This window comes from Musa acuminata, chromosome BXJ2-4 (assembly GCF_036884655.1).
Source record: "Musa acuminata AAA Group cultivar baxijiao chromosome BXJ2-4, Cavendish_Baxijiao_AAA, whole genome shotgun sequence".
NCBI classification, from domain to species: Eukaryota; Viridiplantae; Streptophyta; class Magnoliopsida; order Zingiberales; family Musaceae; genus Musa; species Musa acuminata.
Window position 1 is genome coordinate 36,098,087 of NC_088341.1, and position 15,448 is coordinate 36,113,534.

Below are 15,448 nucleotides of genomic sequence, written 5' to 3' on the forward strand. Positions count from 1 at the left end.
TTTTTTTTTTTTTTTTTTTGTGCGGAGTATTGGGTTGGATGGAGTTATGGTTATTTGCACATTTTTAATGTATCCGTTTTGTATTTATGAAAGTGAACATTGAGGAATCCTTTTGTATGGTATGTGATCCTATACTCAGTTTAACAGTACAAAAATGGTAGTTACCTTAGGTTGGTGGTTGTCCCAATTTTAATTTTTCTTACGCTTTTTGTGGGGTGATGATAGTGAATTTATCTACCTATTTATTTTTCTAAATTCTTTTCTTTGTGTATTCATTTGTATGATGTGAGTTAATAATATATGTAATTCAGGTCTAATTGGAATTATTTAAGTCATGAGATATTTTTGTATTATCCGAGCAACGAATAAGTTGATTAGTTTCAAAAACGAACAACGAATAAGTCTTGACGTCTTTAAATATCGTCTCTCTTCCGGCTTTACATTTAGTCTCACTCCGAGTTCTCTACCTCAACAAACAAACAAGCAAGCATACGACTGACATCCTCGTCGTGCATCTCTCCCACCTTCGAAGGGGCTTTTTCTACTGCAGGCATCGACGCTATATGCTTCGTCGAGGGGTCCAGCGCTTGGAAGAACTGTCTCCGACTCACTCGCTACGTCCGGTTCTGATCCACATACGAACACCACGATCGATTGGACGTGACAGCTAACCCATTGCCTCATGTCCTGTATCCATCAGTCACCGCTGGTCTTCTGGCCATCGTTGGCCCCCGTGCATGGCAATTCTTGGAGAAAGATGCATGGCGGTGTCTGCATGAAGTCGCACCACCTGTTCTGCATCGACTACTAGTTCATGCATTAACCCTCGCCCGGAGGAACTGATCTCATGCTCGGACGTTCATGACAACGACGAGAGAGGGATTGTCGCAGAAAGACAAAGCCTAAAGCCTGGAATCTGGTCATCATGTGGAAAGAAACATCCATGGTGGCGCCCCCTCACGTGACCTCGCTGTCGGTTTGACCAGTCTCATGAGGGTACTTTCACGAGGTTTCTCTTCCTGCAACTGTTCCAAGAAATGGCAACGACGATTGCACAGGAATTCGAGTTCACGCACGCTCTCTCGGCATCCGGATCCTGTTCTTCCACGGCAGATTCAGGGTCGCGTTCGAGGTGCACAGAACCAAGCAAATCATTGATGATTAATAACGATGATGATGAGCTCTAATTATCTGGGCATCTCCTCCTAATGATACGAACTGCGCGCCTAATCGTGAGCTCCAAAGGGCAGGCGTTGGATTCTTTACTACCGTCTCTTCTTGGGCTTGTCTCCCCTGTTCCCAACCCTCCACCCCCACTAACCCTGGTTTCTCACGCCGTTGCCGCGAGAGCCCTGTGGCTGCCATCATTCACTGTCCTCCATTGCCGCACCACACGCTTGCGACGTGGTGGGGCTTCGATTTGACAGGTTCCGGTGATCTCATCCTTGTGCCCTTGTGTTGGGCGCATGCGGGGTGAATCCCCAGGCTTCCAGCACTGTCTCCTGCTCTCTCTCTCTCTCTCTCTCTCCATGCATATTACCCATAGAGCCTTGAACAAATGCCAAATCGTCTTTCTCCGACTGGAAGTAGTATTAAATTACATAGCAGAACGAGTTGTGGCCACGAAGATGTTTTCACTAGTAATGGTGCGTGTCATTGTAGAAACATGAAAGAAATGTGGGCTTTGGCTGTACCTTTTCTTCTGGAGATCTTACAATAATACCACGCGAACCATTGGCATTACTGTTCATAGTGAGCCTTCAAGAAGTAATCCTTTGGAGATCAAAGAACAAAGGCCCATTGTTAAGGTCGAGTCGTATCTCACAGCCTAACATGAAAGGCAAAGGTAGAGGCATGCTTTCTTTCTCACCTCTCTCCACGGCAGGCATCTCCAGAGAAACAGTTCTCTTTCTCCGAGTGCTGTTGGTGTGCTTCCTCTGCTCGCATGCAGTCTGGCCAGATGGCTTGGCCTTCACTCGGAAAAAAGAAATGGTATTGTGTTGGCCGTCACAGAATCAGCCATACCTCCATGGCTCAGTGGCAAACAAGCTTGGATGAGCAGAACAATGGCAACCATAATATAATGAGCTGCAGGTAGATGATAATGCCATGACGACAGACGTGAATAATTATTATATGTCCTGATAATTATTTCAAAGCAAAATCGGCATATCCTATCATCCCTCTCATCAATTCCTGATGAGAGTCTCCTGTTTGATGACAGGAAAAGAAAGATCAGGTGTGGTCATAATCGGTAGCTTCACGATCGAGCTGAACATGGTAAATCAAGGAACCGAAAGATTTCAAGAACCAGTATCGCTTGCCACAAAATGAGTCCAAGAAATGATAGGACGCTGTGAGGAATGCACAATGCACTGTTCGGAATGTAATGTCACTGCAGTTCTCTCATGTTCATGTCTTTTGGCTGTGTTCATCACAAGAGTCTTTGGCTATAGATCACGAGTAACACGACCGAAGGTAAACATTGCCTTTCGGCCGTGAGCAGAAGAAACGAGAAGAATTGGTGCCGAAGCAAACCGGAACGGGGTGGGTCATCTCGAGCCACTTCTGTCGTCTAAGGAATCGAAAGGGAGACGAGACGAAACGAAGGCCCAGCCGTAGTATAATAATGGCTGTTGCTGGCCATTAACCAGACCGACGCAAATAACCTATTTGGTATTGTAGTGTGATCCGCTCCGCTCTTTTCTGGTGCTTATAAGAAGCTGGCGATCCTCCGCGGAGGCTGAGATCAAAGCGATCGGCAGCTCCATCGTCATCATCATCGTCACAAATCATCATCATCATCATCCGAGATGACAGGGTTCGGCTCTCCCTGCGGCGCCTGCAAGTTCCTGAGGAGGAAGTGCGTGAGAGGGTGCGTGTTCGCCCCCTACTTCTGCCATGAACAAGGAGCCGCGCACTTCGCCGCCATCCACAAGGTGTTCGGGGCGAGCAACGCGTCCAAGCTCCTCCTGCAACTGCCGGTCTCCGACCGGCCCGAGGCGGCGCTCACCATCTCCTACGAGGCCCAAGCCCGGCTGCAGGACCCCGTCTACGGTTGCGTCTCCCACATCTTCGCTCTCCAGCAACAGGTGAGCAACAGCACTCGGAATTGCCGCTGCTTCCTCCTCGACACAAATCGTGATCCTCTGTTTCGTCTCGTAGATTCTGACTCTGGAAGCACAGTTAGCTTCTTTGAAGGCTCAAACTGCCCGAGGCTTCGGCAACGAAGACGAGTTCAGTGAGAAGCTCCCACGTCACCGACAAGGGGATAGCTTTCTTCGACCTTTGGGATCAGACGCCGCCACGAATCCCCAACTCATGCCGTACCCCAACGACGCGGTTCTGTCTTCTCAACAGTGTCACCATCACCACTCCTCGTACGTGACCGACGACGGCTCCTCCTGCGCCATGGCCAACTCGCTCGACGTGCAGGATAACGCATGGAGGCCGGCGTGTCATGACATGGAGGAGCTTCTCCAGTCGGTGGCATTTGGTCACCTGAATTGTGCATGAGCAGAAGCATCAGCAGCAGAAGAAGAAGGAGACCCTCGATCGTCGGCATCCATCCACACAAATTTTGTGCCTCGAAACTCTCCACGAGTTCGCTGCAGCAGCATTTCTTGGTCCTATCTATGTACATGTGAGACCTGACGAGGAGGCATGGCGATGCACTCTTCAAGCTCATGTTGTCTTCGTAATGGAGAGCCATGGAGCTCCAAGTTATTTGAATACTGCATGCAGAACAGAACAAACAAGGAATCTACCGAAGACGACAAGCATCAAATGCTCATAATGGTGGAAATGAGTTCCAAGTTCTATGGCACTTTTATTGCTAGATTAAATTAGACTTGGTAGATTCATTCACAAGCTTGAAATACTCATTTCTTTTGAAGCTCTCTTCTAAGGGGTCTGCCATCAATCAATATTAAGATCAATACAAAATTATTAGTCCATCTAACTCGTCAATTAATTAGACATAATTAAAATAGATAAATAAAAATTTTAATTATTAAAAATAATTATCCTAATTGGCTTTGAGATGTAGTTTGGTGGGGATATATAATCAACATCCATCACTGTCTACCTATTAACAAAAAAAGAAAGAAGAGAAACAAGTAGATGATACCATAGAGGATAATCCACATATATGAAATCTACATCCTATAAGAATTGATATTTGATAAAAATAAATTTATCATTTAATTATTACATTAATTTTTATACATAAGCAATCAAAGAAACTCACAATATCACTGAGAGAAAGTTGGTGGGGGGGCAGATAATTAACATACCTACATTTTAATAAAACAATATCAAAGAGAATTAAGATAATAAATAGATGACACTACAGAGGATGATCTACATTTACCTCCTAAAAAATTGATGTTGACATAATGACATTTGTTGTTCAATTATTTGCATTAACTTATATATATGTTAGACCCACTATGTGGTGTAGTTATTAGCATCAAATTTATCATATCTTGCAGCTACATGTAAGATTTGGATGCACAAACTTCACCATTCAAAAAGATAGAAGATATGATGATTACTTTAAGAGTTAGTATTCTCAATAGTTTTTTTTTTTTTAAATGTATGTGGAGCTGAAAACCCAAGTGATGCAAAAAGTTAGCCTCAACTATATCTATAATCACTAATCTAATAAAATGATGTGAAATAGAATGTCTTGGATTTCTTTTAATCATGATCGGTCATGTTTTTGACGGCATTCATTGGATTTGCCCCTCTTGTCTTCTTCATTCATTGCTAGTGATGATCTCATTGATCCCTTTCTTGATATTCGATGGCTCCATATACGATGACTTCTTTATTTGTCATAACTTCGTCAAATGTAAAGGTTCCTTCATTTGTTATGGCGTTGTTGGCTTTTGAAATCTTAGTAGCTTCCTTAGATCCATCGCGCACCTCGTGCCAGAATCTTGACGGTGTCCGTCTTTTTTGTGACTTCTAAGGTATATTTCTGATAAGTGACATTCACAAAAATAGTTATTTCTTATATATATATATATATATATATATATATATGAGATTCTAAAGGGAAAATGATTTTGATGTGTTTTAATTAAAAAAAGAAAAAAAATGGAACTCAAGTTTTAATTGGGATTTTAATTGGGATATATATATGTGTATATATATATATATATATATATATATATATATATATATATATATATATATATATATATATATATGTATATATAGTAAATTTTTTAAAAAAATTAATTTTGAGATATTCCTATCCATTCTTATGCAAAGAGACTATTTGTCGGACCTACTACGACCTTTGTCCGTGGCCGCCTTCATCTTCATCTTAGCCGAGGGGTGTTAGGAATGGGTTTTGCAGTTCTTGGGGGGTATCTTACTCCATCCGCAATCACTTTCTGGGATTTCTTTAGTGTTAATTCCCAATTGCGCGTCCAATTCAAGGTGAACGAAAGATGAAAAGAAATTTTGTTCTTTTTACCGCTTATTGCCCCCATTCGCTTACAATTTTGACCGTGCTGATGCCAAGTTTCTTTACTGCTTCCCTTTTGCTTATCGCATGCTAATTGTGCCTTCCCTCTTTGTAGTTTTAGCTTTCTTTTTTCAGCGAACAATGGATTGAGTTTTAGGGCTTCAATTTGTTCTTGAAATAACATTATCCTTTTCTTGTATTGTTTTGTGGAAGAACTTATCCTTGTTAACTGTCAACCAGGCAACGCTTTATGTCTATGATCAAGTTAAAATGCTGACCAGAGTATATTTTTTTTAGTAGAAAAATGTTGTGTTGGATACTGGAGTTTGCATTTTACAATTCAAACTAATTTTGGATGCTCAGTTGAACGGAGTATGCTCTGTGTTATGACATCGATTTGTTTTGCTATCTTTCGGTTTCATATTGACCATTTTTTGCCCACTTTACTAAAGAAAATTCATATTGAGTGGAGCCAACTAGGAAAGGACTATTTGAGAATAGGGCAAAAGGCCACCTCATGGCAGGCTGCACCATTGAGCTCGGCCGCAAGTCAGGACAGTAGTATCATGGAAATGGGAGTATGTTATTATGATTTATAGGGCTAGATGAACTTACTACCGATAATTTGGACTCAAGCATTGTTGTATCATTGGGCCAATAATTTTATTAGGCTGGGAGGTGGTGACGGGTCCATCATAATGTTTATGTAACTACTTGATGATCAGCAAGTTTTCAATGGCCTGTTACGAAGTACATGCATATATCATAGCATTTGATCTTGTATGGAATGTTTATAAATAATTTGGAGAAACTTTATGGAATGTATGCTTGTTTTGGGTCCCTAAAATTTGATCTAGTATGGGCAATTCATCTCCCACATTGCATTTGGCAGCTCGCTTGCCAAGACGGCAAGGCATAGCGTGCTTCACAGTGCTATATTCGTCGAGACTTTGTGTTGTTTGTATGCCAATTTCTCATTCTGCTTCGACATTGATAGAGTGTGCCTCTTGATTTGACTACAATCTTTTTACTCATGTTCTTAGATTGGTTAGCAGTCTTTGCTACTAACTGGTCTACATTTTGATGCAGAACTCTAACAAAATTAAAAAGGTCAATTGCCCAGTTTTTGTAATTCATGTAAGTGCTTTGTCTTAAATACATGCGTTTTGTCCTGCAAACAGCCAGTGGCTTGATTCTTTCTATTGAGAAGAATTTAAAGGCTTCTTTTTTTTTTTTGTGAAGCAGTAGTATTTGAATCCTCAACAACTCTGCTGTAGGTTGATGTTTTTCCACTGCATTAGAACTTTGAACTTGCAAATTGGCCTTATTTTCTAAACCAGTGGTTCAAAGAAAAAATATCTGTTTTTCTATAAACGTAACATTGAACAGTCTCAGTTTCTTTTATTTATCGATTCTTTTCAGCTGCTACGCTAAACTTCTGCATTCAGTGATTAGTTTGGAATATGGTGTCAATTTCCTCGTGCACTTTCATGAATTTAAAGTGCTATTTAACTTGTGCATTACGCTCACCAAAGTGAACACTGTAGACCTTGCTGGAACTCATTCGGTACTACAGTACTGCTGCCTAGAGACTTCGCTTATTCACCATCATATTCCAAAGTTTTGGTTTAAGATTTTCCTTATTTATGATTATTGCTGCGGAAGGTATAAGAATTCAGAATTATTAGCAGAAATCAGTCAACGACCACTTCTCGGAAGGCGATAGCTAGCATGTGAACTGAAACTACACTTTTCTCTGTGTTTCCTTCTTCTGCCTCTCATCGATTTTTCAGAAATAAGATGATATTTGACTGATCCTGTTGTCTCCTTCCGAGTCATATCAAACCCCTAGGATTTCCAAGGACTGGATTACCCATTTCATAGTGGTAAGTAAGGCATTCATTTTGGAACTGATGTCAATCTTTTCAGAGGCAGCTGCAGTGACACATAAATGTATCCTCAAACATCTCTCAGCCAATGTTAGTGATCATTGAGCTTCTACCCGGGTATCTCCATTAATACTGTTTAGGCCTGTTATTTTTACTTACTTTGTTTTACGTTCCATTATGTACATGTTGTCAATTTCTGCTGTATATTGTCAGTAATTCCTTGAGTTTTGTGAGCAATGATATCCCTTATTGAGAAGTTCAAATACGAGTATCAGAATGATCATTATAAATATTCCTGATAACGTTATGCGACTGGTTCCAATCCTTTACCATTAGATAATTTTAAAATGTTGATTTGCTGATGGTTGTTTTCAAATATAATCTTTGATCTCTCCTATAAATTAGGGATTCCTGAGTTTGGACCACGTCAGAGATAACTTTCACATGGTTTATGTGGTAGTGTTTCCGTATTTTACCCTTGCTTCATCTTGATTTGTCAATAGTTCTTTTTTAGAGAATCAAAATCTATAAAAGATTAGGGAGTTTAGACTTTGCACCATGTCAAGGCTTAAAAAATCTTTGCTTTGGTGTGCTTCCTGTTGTAAGAACTCTTACTAAGATCTTGATTCTTGTTAATATAATCTAGTACTTTTGTCTCATGACTAATACAATATTCATCTTATTGCACTTGTTGGTTTGTTTTATCCATACAATCGAGGAGCCCTTTTCACAGTTCTCATATCATATATGCTCTGACTTCTGGTATTGCTGCTTACACAGCGAACTCCTTTTATATGCAGCTCGAAGGGACTAACTGAGTAAGTGGATGCTTCAAGATTAATATCTGACCATTCAGTTGATCTGATAGTAGATATTGCAATCTGTTTTTGCATCTTGAAACTCTTGTGCTTGAATATATTTGTAAATGAAATGCTTCTATTGTCATTTAGTTGTTCTGAGTTGATTTGTGGTTTTTGAATAATGGCAAACATTAAGGTGGTACTATAGTTCAACAATTTCCATGGACTTCGTATTAAAATTTATCATGTGGGTAGCAGATATTCCTCCTCTATACATAGATATGAACAAATAAAACAAAGAGTTAAAAGCTTTGTCATACTTACATGATTTAACTTTATCTGTACCATTAATCTAATCCAATACCAAATACACTATAAATGAGGATATTAGGTACCTGAGTGGAGGACATTATGGCAATCCAAAAATTGAACATTGAGTAATTTCAAGATGAATATCAGGAAAAAAGCAATATATAGAACAAGGTCTGCCGTACTGAAGCGTACCGCCCGTACCGGGCGGTATGTACCGGTCCAACAAGTTATCGGTACGTGGACCGCTCGGTACCGCTACAGTGCTACAGTACTATACTGTAGCACTGCTATAGTATGAAAAAAAATAAAAAATTATTCGGTACACCAGGGCATACCGCTCGGTACATCGGTACCGTACCGTATCGAGCCCGGGTCGAAACGCCGGTACGGTACGGTACAACGAACCTTGATATAGAATAGAACTTGTGCCTTGTGAAGTCAGCCAAGGAGAAAGCCAAGAGGGCTACAATATTTGATTCTGTTATAGTTATATTCCCATACAAAATAAAGATTTAGTTGGCATTTATCAACACGTCAGCATTTTCTCCATTCATGTAGATCTAGATACGATTAAGTAAATGTAAGTGCAATATAATTTGAGAGACAATTCAGTTTTTAGATCTCCTAGTCTTACCGATCTACGATGTGTCATCTGAGAGCTTGAGGGTGTCTCTATGAAATTAAAGCTTGCTGTCTCTGACCAAAGCCATAAAAATGAAAAGGTGTCCTAAATGGTGCATATTTCCTTTTGAAGCATATTTCTCATGCTTGTGCCAAAAATTGATTTTATAAAGTAAGATATATAAACTCCATGGTTTTCCTTTTGAATCATATTTCCTTACGTTTAATTTTCATCTGTCATTAAAATACTATTATCATGAAGACATTCTCTTAATATGGAGTCTCTTGAAGTTCAAGAGGAGTCTGGATGGAAATATATCCATGGAGATATCTTCCGATTTATGAAGAAACAAGTCTTTGTTTTCAGCTATCGTTGGTTCTGGAACTCAGCTCTTAGTGCTGTAAGAGCTCTCACTAAACTCTTCTAGTGCTGATTTCTGTTAATATCATCTGATACTTCTGTCTCATGACCATTACAATATTCATCGTCCTTCTTGCACTTTTTGGTGTGTTTTATCCATACATCGGGGAGTCCTTTTCACAGCTCTTGTTGTCATAAATACTCTGACTTCTGGTTTCGTTGGTTACATAACGACCTCCTTTTATATGCAGCTTGAAGGTAAAAGGTTATTTCAGCATTAATTTCTAGTCACCACTTGTGGTCTCCATGGGTTGATTCTATTTGCCTCTCTTTTACCGTAGGCGAGGAATTTGTTGTTGAAAACTACAAATTCTTGATTAATCTAATTCCAAGAAACTGTTCAGCCTTGAAAAATCATAATTTTTTTAAAATAATAATATTTTGAAGCATTAATTAAGATCTTATAGTGAGGTATGATTACATACATCAAGGATTGTTGTACCATCTGAAACAGTGTGGTTTGGGCGTTGTGTATACGTCCAAGCATGGACCGATACACGGGCTGTCCAAATTAAAATATTAAAAAATTAAAAAGGGGTGGATCCGAGTTCATTTATTAGAAAAAACAAAAGGCAGATTAGGGCTCTTGATGCTGCCGCTGCTTCCTAGGTATCGCTGCACTTCTTCTCTTCCTTATTTTTTCTTCGTCTTCTTCCTTCTTCCTCCTCTATTCCTCCATCAGACCTTCCACTTCAACCTCATTTTCTTCCTTATCGAATCACCAGTATGCATCAATGTACCATGTGTTGGTACACCGGTCCGGGGCGGCACACCGGTGTGGACCGATAAGTTAAACCTTGGTATACATTTGATATATTTTAAGATTTATGACTTTGGGAAGATCTCACCAGAGAATTAACCTCGCATCTCATCACTTGTAATGTCACATTTTTAGACACATCAGATGTTCGAAGAGACTTGTATCGATCGATAAAGATTATATGAGTCCACTATAATTAACTTGAGTTTAAGAATCAACATTGGTTTATAAAGATTCAGATGATTTTACTATGATTGATCCGTCAAGTTAATGAGACAATTAACTCATCGAGTTAGTTCTGATAAATGGCACTAAAAAATTATCTAAGAAATATTGGTTAATGCTAAATTCAGTTTTGAAGACCCTGATGGTTCTAAAAGATAAAATATGAGTAGCACAAGTGTTAACTAAAGTAATCAGATTCTTCCATGTAGCAGATTGGATTGATGCAGAATAATCACTGAGAAAGTTTATTTGACATCCATGAAACTTCTTATTTATGTTCTTGTGACCATCGCTGCTAACCACAGTGAAACATAATTTTGTGGAAGTTTCTCTAAATAAAGATGCTGAAACACTTTCGAGCTTGAAATTTTGATTACAGCTTCACAGCAGATACTTCAAATGTGTTTAACGGCAGCTAATACTTCAAGATTGAGCAGAGTGATATCAGCAGAGAAATAGGATGGCTGGATCCAAGCAGCACTCATCAACAAGAAGGCAGCAGTATAGGGTAGCAAGGCTGCGAAACAAAACATTCTAGTTAGTGGAGAAGTCAACATTCTAGTTAGTGGAGAAGTCATCAAAAAACCGTAGTAAGTGATCTCCATTTGACAAAAGAAATAAAAGTAGGCTGTTTATTTTGTGATCTCGTTTTTCTTTCAGATTTATTGATGAACATTGATTTCTTTCAATTTAATTTTCGTTGTTTAAGAAGCTAGTTAGGGAAAAAATTGTCCTTAGTAAAACCTGTGGGCATATGTTTCCGCTCTTCCCTAATTTTAAAGAAAGAAAAGTTTTGACTTTTCCCATTAAGAAAATTGAGTTTTTGCTTTAAGGTATACTCTGTAAGTGAATCAGTATTTGTATTCTTGTCAAACGAGTGCAAGATCTTGATGAATAAAATATTTTTACCTCCAAATTTATATAAAATTAACCTTTAAGTGAGAAAATAACTTTTCACTGAAAAATAAAAAATTCTTGCTGAAGAGTTTTACTGGCAATGGAAGCTCTTGTTGCTACAATCAATATTGGAGATGCACCATCACAACACCATTGTGCAGTTTCAGTGTAATTAACCAGTTTCTATGCTGAATTCACCCTTTTTTTCTTTGTGAAATGAAATCTGACATTGGTTGTGAACCAAAAATACACTATATACCTTGTTGCTGAATTATTTCTTGAATGTAAGCTATGTGAGTTCGGTCACCAAAATTATCTTGATTACCATAGTATCAAAAGTGGAAGAATAATTGTGATGGTTCATAAGGCTCGATGAGCCCACAATCATTAACTTGATGTTAATCATTTAAGGTCACCTAATTTCATGGCTTTCAAATTTTTGGATCCGTAGTTTTATTTAGTTGAATCATAATAATTGGTATTAAACCTAGTATTATACATATTGAGAAAGATTCGAAGTAGTTGCAACTGTAGCCTTAACAACACTATTATGGATTGAATTTAGCTGATGTTTTTCCATTGTATCAGAAACTTCGAAATTACTTCGAACAGTCGACTATCAGTTTCTTAAAGATATTGATTCCTATCAGATGCTATGCTTAATTTCTGCATTCAGTGATCAGTCTGGCATATGTTGTCAATTCCATCATTCACTTTCATGAATTCAAAGTGTCATTTGACTTCTTCTTTGCACTCACCAAAGTGAATACCGTAGACTTTGTTGGATAAGAAATTTTTTATTGGAATTGATCTGATTTTACGATAGTGTTGTTTACAGACTCTGCTTATATACTAATAATTTATGATTGTTGTTATCGCTTTAGTGAAGACATACATAGGGAGGCTACTGCCACCACAAGCACCACATTCACGACCAACTGTTGCTGTGGGATTAGACGCAGGAAACCTAATTGCTGGAGGTACCCATGGGGAAGATGTCTAATGGTGCAGTGCTCCAAGGGATGTGCATACCTGTGCAACTGATGTTGTAGAGATTGGCATTGATGGTGGCCTCCTCTGTACAGACTTGCTCTAACTTCCAAACCTATCTATTGTATCGAAATGTCAACAGGGACAATCGAGCTATCGTTTGCTTGAGCATCGAGAGAATAGATTCTAGTTTTTTTAACTGAAACTACACTGATGATCTCCATGCTGTAGAAATCTCAATTTGGTGGTGTTGTATAGTTATTGCCCATTTGACAGTGGTGTGTAGATGTTGCTAAATATATGATCAGTGAGTGAGTTAGCACTAGTGGAGTGTAGATGTTGCTAAATATATGATCAGTGAGTGAATTAGCAGTGTCAAGGTTTGTGTGTACCACAGGAATTAGCACTGTAAATGCAGTAGTTGCATCTCATTTCTATTCTTTTGCTCTTTGGTTGATCATTCATGGTTCAAGTCAAATGAATGAGCATTCAATTACACTAATGAAAACTAGTTATCTTTTTGGATGCATAAAAAGAACATCATCAGTTCCCAATTGTGCCTCATGTTTTTATATTTCCAGATCAAATACCAATCATCTAAACCAGCAATTTCGAACTTTGAGAGAAGTTGATGATAGAGGATGGTGGGCTAATAGGATGCTTGCCCACTACGGTATTTTGATGCATTGGGAGAACACTGTGACCTCTCTCTCTCTATCAGATTGCTGGTTCATTCGTTATACCATCCTATGGAGACCAACATCGCATCAAAGGAGACAACAATACATGGGTTGGGATGAAAAATGAATCGTGTTATTGGCCAATTTTTACATGAACATATGTTTTCTTTTCCTTCCATTATTATGATATACATGAACAAACAGTATTTTCCATACAAACAAAGCTACTGCTCCAACCACGACATCATAGTCGAATCCATTGGGGTGTCATCGAACTTCATGAAGGCTTCAATCCCTTGCAGCAAGCCGTCGTCCGACGATGACGTCGAAGCCTTTTCGACCGTGGTCGAATCAGACATCAAGCAGGCTTGCAACTCCGTTTGCACCGCGGCAAGGCCGGTTGAGGATGACGGCGAGGCCCCTGGGATCGTAGTCGAGGCAATGAAGGTGTCATCGGACATCAAGAAGGCATGGACCTCTTCCAGGCTCATGAAGAAGGGACCGTCGGTGCAGTGCATCTGCTCACATACGACGAAGTCGATCGACGAGGAAACCTCTGCGACCGTGGTCGAATCAATCCGAGTGTCATCGGGCATCAAGAGAACATCGACGAGCCCTGACGGCAAGGCCTTGGGGATGGTAGTCGAGGCTGTGTCGGTGGCATCGGACATCAGGAGAGCATCGACCTCTCTGGTAAAGAAAGCATCGTCGGTGCAGTGCTGCTCACTGCCAAGATCGACCGACGACGAAGACGAAGCCAAGAATGCTTCGAGCTTCTCCGCAGTTATCCCGAGGTCAAATGCTTCGAGTTCTTCCGCAGTTATCCCGAGGTCGTCTCCACCAACGTCCGTTGACGATGGGGTGGCGGCTGGGACTCCGGCTTCGTTCGGTGCCACGGAGTCGATGGAGGGAAGACGACTCTCCAGGGTTGTCACGACGGGAGCCAATAAGAGCTGTTGCACCACCGCGGTCGGAGGTGGTGAGACGTCGGACTGGAATGCTCCGTTGGAATGTGCAACCAACCCCCGGCATGGCTTCTTGGGTGCTGCTGATGAGAGAGTAGAAGATTCCTCTCTATTTCTCTTCTGCCCAACGAAACTGCTGCCGCCGGTGAGCGTCTCCGTCGCGGCCTCCGTGAACGTGGACTCAACCGATTTCATGAACTTGCCGCCGGAGATGGGTTGATACGAGGTCTTCTTCACGTGACAGAGAACTCGTGTCTCGAAGGTGGATGAACACATCTCGTATTCATACATTACCCACCCGGAGTTCTTCCGCCGGCCGTCCTTGAAGGAAAGGTAGCTCCTTCTTCCCACCACGATCTCGCGCCCGTCGACGATGGACTTGACGGGTTCTTGCCTTCTGTTCAGAAGCCAAGAACCGGTGCCGGCCGTTCGATCGACGCGGGAGCAGCCGCTGGCCTTGGGCTGGCGCTCCGCAAAAAAATAACCCTCCTGCCGATCGCTGCCGAGAAGATTCCACGGCTCGGTGCCGTAGACGTCGGCGAAGGCGACAGCGCGGCCAGGGAGGGGTGTGCCGGCGACCCAGTTGGCGAGGTAGTCGACCACGAGTTCCTCCGCCGTGGGAACGAACCTGTAGCCTGACGGAACGAGGTCGACGGGATCCATGTACGACGGAAAGCGATGGTTGTTTCTTGAAGAGAGGAGAGAGGAAACGAAGGCGGACACAGAGTGGGAGTGGGAGAGGAGAGCGCGTAGACGTATATAGATGCAGTGGGCGGGTTTCGGATTTCGGATTTCGGATTCCGAATTAATTCGTATTATATATTTAATTAGAAACTAAATGGCTACATAGATCTATTGTTTCCTTCTTCTTCTTCTTCTTCTTCTTCTTCTGTCTCTCATCGATGTTCCAGAAATAAGATTGATATATGGCTTATCATCCTCTTGTCTCCTTCCGAGTCATATCTAAACCCCTTAGATTTCCAAGGACAGGATTACCCATTTCATATTGGTAAGTAAGGCAATGATTTTTGAACTGATATCAATCTTTTTATTGGCGACTGAAGTGACACATAAATGTATCCTCAAACATCTGTTAGTGATCATTGAGCTTTTAAGTGGGAATCTCCAGTAGTAATACTGTTTAGGCCTGTTATTTTTAGTTACTTTGTTTTACGTTCCCTTATTTTATCCTTTATAGATATCGACAAATAAACCAAAGAGTTAAAAGCTTCGGCATACTTACATGATTTAACCTCACCCATACTATTAATATGATCCAATACCAAAAACACTATAAACGAGGATATTAGGTAACTTAGTGGAGGGCACTATGGTTATCCAAAAATATTTATTAAGTTTTCAGTTTTCAATAATTTTTTAAAAAAATTTTAACTTTTCCTATTAAGAAA

The 15,448-nt window shown here is 40.4% G+C and overlaps 2 protein-coding genes across 17 annotated transcripts; both read left to right on the plus strand.

Moving 5' to 3' along the window:
* Positions 1–2,800: 2,800 nt before the first annotated feature.
* LOC135609170 (LOB domain-containing protein CRL1-like) lies at positions 2,801–3,645 on the plus strand. Its single transcript, XM_065102264.1, has 2 exons — positions 2,801–3,092; positions 3,166–3,645. Exons 1-2 carry the CDS (start codon positions 2,814–2,816, stop codon positions 3,514–3,516), a joined length of 630 nt encoding a protein of 209 aa, XP_064958336.1. The 5' UTR covers positions 2,801–2,813; the 3' UTR covers positions 3,517–3,645.
* A 1,652-nt stretch (positions 3,646–5,297) lies between these two features.
* On the plus strand, positions 5,298–12,662 carry LOC108952327 (uncharacterized). 16 transcript variants are annotated; one of them, XM_018823291.2, is made up of 6 exons: positions 5,298–5,451; positions 6,569–6,616; positions 8,149–8,186; positions 9,364–9,502; positions 10,945–11,097; positions 12,289–12,662. In XM_018823291.2, exons 1-5 carry the CDS (start codon positions 5,356–5,358, stop codon positions 11,017–11,019), a joined length of 396 nt encoding a protein of 131 aa, XP_018678836.1. In that variant the 5' UTR covers positions 5,298–5,355; the 3' UTR covers positions 11,020–11,097; positions 12,289–12,662. The 16 variants fall into 16 exon arrangements, 2 of the variants coding, with proteins under 2 accessions (XP_018678836.1, XP_064961334.1); XM_065105262.1 differs by having other exon boundaries at positions 12,294–12,662; XR_010486229.1 differs by lacking the exon at positions 9,364–9,502 and having other exon boundaries at positions 5,299–5,451; positions 10,936–11,097.
* Positions 12,663–15,448: the final 2,786 nt, after the last annotated feature.

Bases quoted from the DNA above. Each gene is read 5' to 3' on its own strand.
- LOC135609170 (XM_065102264.1), top strand. From the start codon at position 2,814: ATGACAGGGTTCGGCTCTCCCTGCGGCGCCTGCAAGTTCCTGAGGAGG. The intron at 3,093-3,165 runs GTGAGCAACAGC...TTCGTCTCGTAG, and splicing joins TCTTCGCTCTCCAGCAACAG to ATTCTGACTCTGGAAGCACA.
- LOC108952327 (XM_018823291.2), top strand. From the start codon at position 5,356: ATGGGTTTTGCAGTTCTTGGGGGGTATCTTACTCCATCCGCAATCACT. The intron at 5,452-6,568 runs GTGAACGAAAGA...ATTTTGATGCAG, and splicing joins AATTGCGCGTCCAATTCAAG to AACTCTAACAAAATTAAAAA. The intron at 9,503-10,944 runs GTAAGAGCTCTC...AAGATTGAGCAG, and splicing joins GGAACTCAGCTCTTAGTGCT to AGTGATATCAGCAGAGAAAT.